The 6960-nt window shown below is 44.6% G+C and overlaps 1 protein-coding gene across 1 annotated transcript; it reads left to right on the forward strand.

Annotated features, from left to right (window-relative positions):
- The first annotated feature begins 1526 nt into the window (after positions 1-1526).
- On the forward strand, positions 1527-4810 carry LOC110509160 (ankyrin repeat and SOCS box protein 17). The gene is made up of 3 exons (XM_036966575.1): positions 1527-3225; positions 3569-3848; positions 4414-4810. Exons 1-3 carry the CDS (start codon positions 2834-2836, stop codon positions 4618-4620), a joined length of 879 nt encoding a protein of 292 aa, XP_036822470.1. The 5' UTR covers positions 1527-2833; the 3' UTR covers positions 4621-4810.
- Positions 4811-6960: the final 2150 nt, after the last annotated feature.

A 6960-nucleotide genomic window follows, 5' to 3' on the forward strand; every position in this document is an offset into this window, starting at 1 on the left:
ATTCACTTTGTTATTTAGTTTTGTGTGTTCAGTCTAATAAATTAACATGGACACTTACCACGCTGCATATTGGTCCGATCCTTCCTCCTCCTCCTCAGACGAAGAGGAGAAGCGTTACAGTTCCCCACTGTGTTTGGGTTAGTAATAATTTGTAGAGTGTCTCTATTTTACCTCAGCGTGTATGTTTTCACTATTCTGAATGTCTAGATCCAGATGTCCTTCTGAAATATGAACACAGAAATACTGGACATTTTGAACTCTTATTATGGTGCTGATTTGACAAAATTACAATCATGGTCTTGAACTGGACTCACATTGTTCTGGTCTTGGTCTCACTTTAGGTGGTCTCCAACACAACACTGGTAGATACCATTAGATACCTGAATAGATGGTAGATACTGAGGCTGCTGTACTGCACATAAATCACCATTACAATACAGCATGACCCATCCCTGACCAGTCATCAGTCCTGCTGAGGAAGGAAGGAAGGAAGGAAGGAAGGAAGGAAGGAAGGAAAAGAGAGGAGGAGAGAAGAGTGACTGAGTCAAACCTTTTGGGAGAAACAATGCTTTCATGTTTGTCTCTGTAAAAAAAGATTTGGTTGTCGCATCAGTCACTCGTCTGTCAGAGAGAGCAACACACTTGCACTAAATTTCAGTTGTGATTCTTCTTTAACCTTGGCATTCTCTATTCTGGTTTCCAGTTTGTTTCAGCCCTCTTGTCAACTCCTAGGTATTATCATACCAATGTTTGGTTTGCCAATGACAATGAATCAGACAAAAACACAAGCAGGTCTGAGACCAGACTAGGCAGTCTCGTCAAAAACACAACCAGGTCTGAGACCAGGCTAGGCAGTCTCGTCAAAAACACAGCCAGGTCTGAGACCAGGCTAGGCAGTCTCGTCAAAAACACAGCCAGAGCTGAGACCAGGCTAGGCAGTCTCGTAAAAAACACAACCAGGTCTGAGACCAGGCTAGGCAGTCTCGTCAAAAACACAATCAGATCTGAGACCAGACCAGGCAGTCTCATCAAAAACACAACCAGATCTGTCAGTGTCATTCCAGTCCGATATGTGTTTTGCTGCCCCCTAGCAGATTCACAGAACACTGCAGGTATTCATCTATTCTATTGCGTGACATTAAGTTCATCAGCTCACCACACAACTCAACTGTATCCACAACACATGATCATGGAAACGTTACCTTTACAGAAATAACACAGATAGGCCGACTGGAATATATCAGTGGGAACATTTATTGACAACAAATAGTGAGTGTTATTTTTATTGAATGACACTTGACTAATGTGACTTATAAAAGGGATTATAAGTAGATAACACTTTTTAAAGTAAGCTTCTGATAAGTACTTTTATGCATAAAGTCAGCCTTTTCTAGATGCATTTTAATCAGCCAAACACACGAAGGTCCCATGGGAAGGGTTTGGCTGATGTTATGCTCTGTCAACGGCTGCTTAACATCAGCCAAAACCGTCCCATGGGACCGTGTGTTTGTTTGAGCTATTGAAGCAGTTGGCAAACAGAGACGCCGTTGTGCCCAGCGGCAGGGAACGTTCTGAAACCTTCATATCGGAAAAGTCTGTAGTCTGAGCGGTGAAAATCTGAGAATATGAAACCAAGGACCAAGGACAGCGACTCCAGAATAGACATTCTGATGAAGCTTCACGCCCAAAACGTCTATGAATTTAAACAACACGCCGTTGAACAGGAGTTGCTGAAGCAAGATCACTACCGCTCCATGTTTCATATCAAGAATGGGATACGAACTGTTGAGATGACGTTAAGGGATATAAAAATGATTAGTGGGTATTGTCACCAAACGGAAACTCTCAAGGAGAAACCAAAAGAAGCCTTTCCAAATCTGAGCCTCGGAAATAGTTTGAGAGATTTCCGCAAAGGTAACCAAGAAGAAATGATTTCGATTCTGAACTTGAATGGTAAGTGTACCACCTCACTACCGAAGATTCGTCTGGACCACACCAAAGGAAATGCAAATGGTGAGCAGAAAATCGCATCTTCTTTGGGGGGGCCTTTTCGTGCCACGGCATTCAGCGCAGGAGTGATATGTGGTTTCCCTTCAGAAAGTGGAGTAATCGATGTATCTATCTCCCCTTTGTTGCATTGTAACACAATCCGTTCCAAATCAGTCATTACAGTAATCAACGACCATAGGACTGAGATCAACGGAAATGGGCCGCTATCTCAGTTCTCGGAGTCGCGCGGCTCAGCCTTTGGTACCAAGGACAACACCCGCACCCGCGTCACAACAGCCATGTCCAAGACTGCCATAAAGGAAGGCCTGAGAGAGTTGGTCCTGGAGTACAAAAGACAAAGGACTCTGAGGTATATTGAAAAACAAAAAGTATTACCAGAAAAAGTGTCTGCTTTTATTAATGGACTCTAGCAGGAGAAGATTAATGGATAGTCAGCAGAATTTATTAATTAGCAGAATTTAATAATTATTTATTAATGGATAGTTAGCAGAAGAAGAACACGGGAGGTTCTTCTTGGATAGATTTTACGCATGGGCTAGAAGGTGTCCATAACCATTTAGGTTAAGACATGAACGCCAGTGTTTTTAGCTTCACTATTGCAGGATATTATTCAACAAGATAGGTGCATTTAATATTTTAGAACAGACTATAAAGTCAAATTATTCAAGGAAACAAGCACTGAGTGGCCAAGCGCGAACAATAGAGCGTTCTGCGTAATGACCCGCGTTCACGTACGTAACAATGCGCAGGAAAGTATCAATTCTAAAAATGTTGAACAGCAACGTTTGTACTTGAGAGGGAAGGCGAGTGTCCGAACACAACAATGTCGGATAGTGACGAAGACCACACCGAAGGCGAGGATAACGTTTTTCTCAACCTCGTCGCGCGTGTCATCCGGAAACCCCTCTACCGGTTTCCAGGGCAGTGGGGTCACGAGACCTACGAGCCACGGATCTACAGAAGTCTGGGTACCATCCTACGGAACGCGACCTCGGAAGAATTCGATGCTTTTATAATGGACTTTATTGATTTTGCGCGGACGGCTCATGCGCGCCTGGACATGCAGTTCTACATGGAGTTCATTAACGTGTGCACCAATACCATCCTGCACTGGGTGTTTGCGCGCAGGCGCAGCGCCGACATAGTCCGGAAGTTGATGGAGAGGACGTCGGTGTTTCTGCAGGACCAGACTAACAACTTGGCCATAGCATGGAGGTAAAAAAAAAAAAAAACGAATTTACATTTTTATTTTATTTATTTTTTTACCATAAAACTCTGATAAAACTGTCAACTCTAAATGTAGGCCTAATTTCATTTCACAACCACCTGAGCCATCCAGATCCAGCCAGACCTCTTGGCAGAGACTGTAATAGTACAGTATGCTCCAATACATGAAAACACTAGTAATCACACTGGTGATAGTCGGGCTATAAGAGAACGTGGTAAAAATGGTCCTACAGCTGCAGTCTTCAACTCTGGTGTAATTTATTAGTGTTGGACCGGAATAAAAGCCTACATCATCAGTAGGGACACAAACACAATTCCCTTTTCTTCCCAGGTGTTTCACACCCATCTACAGCCCCAGCCCCATGGGCGGGGTGACCCCACTGATGTTCGTGGCCCAGAACAGGCAGTGTGAAGTGCTGAAGGTGTTGCTGCAGTATGGGATGCTGGAGAAGGAGAGGAGACCCACCTACATCATCATCTCTGTCCTGTTTAACCCCCCGAGACTGGAGGCGCTGGATGAACGCTGTCACGCCACCGTCACCAGGGAACTCAGGGACTGTATGGCTCTCTGCTTCAGGGTGCTCAGCCATGTATCCATGTCTGATATAGAGGTCAGTTTACACACACACACACACACACATACACACACACACACAGGGAACTCAGGGACTGTATGGCTCTCTGCTTCAGGGTGCTCAGCCATGTATCCATGTCTGATATAGAGGTCAGTTTACACACACACACACACACACACACACACACACACACACACACACACACACACACACACACACACACACACACACACACAGAGGGAACTCAGGGACTGTATGGCTCTCTGCTTCAGGGTGCTCAGCCATGTATCCATGTCTGATATAGAAGTCAGTTTAAACAGACACACACACACACACACAGGGAACTCAGGGACTGTATGGCTTTCTGCTTCAGGGTGCTCAGCCATGTATCCATGTCTGATATAGAGGTCAGTTTAAACACACACACACACACACATGATTTAATTTCCATCACAGATATAGAGATCAGTGGACTACAGTAGAACAAAACAAGCAACACTTGTTCTTGTGTAGAATGCTGAGGTAAAGCAGACCGTTTAAAGCTAATAGGAGAACGACACAATCACACACTCAAGCTGGTTATTGATGTCCCTCGTTACAGATGCAGATTGTGTACGGTCGTAAGCCCCTGATTGAAGACTGGCGAGACCACATCCCCCCAAGTCGCTACAAGGACCCCTGTGAACTGACCCACCTCTGTCGTATGGTGGTTCGGACCGCTCTGCTGGCCAGGGGCCGCTTACCGGACGGCATCAAGTCGCTACCACTCCCTACACTCCTCCAAGGCTACCTCAACCTAGAGAGCTGACCTGGCTATGGGGCATCGAGTTTTACCTGGTCTTGGTGAGGTCATGTGGTCTGGGAAAAACTCCTGGCTCCGCTATTAAAACAACCAGGAGGATGGAGTTTCTCTGTCTGTTAATAAAGTGGAGATCAAATCAAATCAAAGCAGATCAAAATCAAATCAAATCAAATGTATTTCTATAGCCCTTCGTACATCAGCTGATATCTCAAAGTGCTGTACAGAAACCCAGCCTAAAACCCCAAACAGCAAGCAATGCAGGTGTAGAAGCACGGTGGCTAGGAAAAACTCCCTAGAAAGGCCAAAACCTAGGAAGAAACCTAGAGAGGAACCAGGCTATGTGGGGTGACCCGTCCTCTTCTGGCTGTGCCGGGTGGAGATTATAACAGAACATGGCCAAGATGTTCAAATGTTCATAAATGACCAGCATGGTCCAATAATAATAAGGCAGAACAGTTGAAACTGGAGCAGCAGCACGGCCAGGTGGACTGGGGAAAGCAAGAAGTCATCATGTCAGGTAGTCCTGAGGCATGGTCCTAGGGCTCAGGTTCTCCGAGAGAGAGAAAGAAAGAGAGAAAGAGAGAATTAGAGAGAGCACACTTAAATTCACACAGGACACCGAATAGGACAGGAGAAGTACTCCAGATATAACAAACTGACACTAGCCCCCCGACACATAAACTACTGCAGCATAAATACTGGAGGCTGAGACAGGAGGGGTCAGGAGACACTGTGGCCCCATCCGAGGACACCCCCGGACAGGGCCAAACAGGCCAGTGGGGAGAACAAGTATTTGATACATTGCAGATCAAATCAAATCAAAGTAGATCAAATCAAAGTGTGTTTTATCAGTCCCTTTTAACATCAGTCACAAAGTGCTTTACAGTTGTGTGTATGTATGTATGTATGTGTGTATGTACAGTGCCTTGCGAAAGTATTCGGCCCCCTTGAACTTTGCGACCTTTTGCCACATTTCAGGCTTCAAACATAAAGATATAAAACTGTATTTTTTTGTGAAGAATCAACAACAAGTGGGACACAATCATGAAGTGGAACGACATTTATTGGATATTTCAAACTTTTTTAACAAATCAAAAACTGAAAAATTGGGCGTGCAAAATTATTTGAATACTTTCGCAAGGCACTGTATGTATGTGTGTATGTGTGTCTGTGTGTATGTATGATGTATGTATGTATGTTACTGCTCTAAGGATATAGTTTATGTTTTGGATAACCGTATTGACTATTATGTATTGATTTCTACCTCACATATTTTTCTTCACTCTTTATGCGATGCGGAGAGCACCGGAAGAAGAATTGTCATATAATTACCATAGTGAATTATTGTAATGTTTGTTTAATCCCATAAGGGGGACGGGTTGTCAATCGGCGATTTCACACACAAATAAAATGTAATTCATATAGTTGATATGTTCCATCTTTGCTGTGAGAATATGATGAGGAGAGGTGGCTGTTTCTCTACAAACAAACAAGACTGACAGCAGTGTGTGCATTTGTGTGTGTGTGTGCCCCCTTCTCTCAGGCCTTCTCTAATGAGAGCCTGTGGGGTTTCTGTGTAGCCTGACAACCATAATGTTTGTCTGACGCTGCCCAGGGACCCCACACACACACACACACACACACACACACACACACACACACACACACACACACACACACACACACACACACACACACACACACACACACACACACACACACACACACACACACAAAACCATGTTTCTCCTGTTCTGTTGACTACATCAAGATATAAAGACAAGAATCCTGAGTTCTGGGACAATGTGGACTTTCCAGACTTTCAATGTAGCAACTGTTTGCTTGAAGAGGACTACAGGGGCGAAGTGGCTACTCTTAGCTAACTTACACAACCTACTAGGGAATCCACGCCCACCTACTGTCTCTTCCTCTTCTACTCCAGTAACTGGACTCCTCTCTGACCTGGTGGGAATGTCACCTACTATCTCTTCCTCTTCAGTAGCTGGGAGTGGTCATCTCTCCACAGCCGACTGGCCTGTGCTCTGCAGTGATCCCTCCCCGAGGGGGTCTCCCTCCTTCCCTGGAGGATGGAGTTGGTGGGATGTTCTGGTTCTAGACCCTACCAACCAGCCATGGAGGCACGTCACTCTACTTTTTGGAGAAATGTCCTCTGGTCTGATGAAACAAAAATATAACTGTTTTTCCATAATGACCACCGTTATGTTTGGGAGGAAAAAGGAGGAGGCTTGCAGGCCAAAGAACACCACCAAAATTCACCCAATTTATTGTGGGAAGCGTTTGACCCAAGTTAAACAATTTAAAGGCAATGCTACCAAATACTAATTG

Source organism: Oncorhynchus mykiss, chromosome 28, assembly GCF_013265735.2.
Source record: "Oncorhynchus mykiss isolate Arlee chromosome 28, USDA_OmykA_1.1, whole genome shotgun sequence".
Taxonomy (NCBI): Eukaryota; Metazoa; Chordata; class Actinopteri; order Salmoniformes; family Salmonidae; genus Oncorhynchus; species Oncorhynchus mykiss.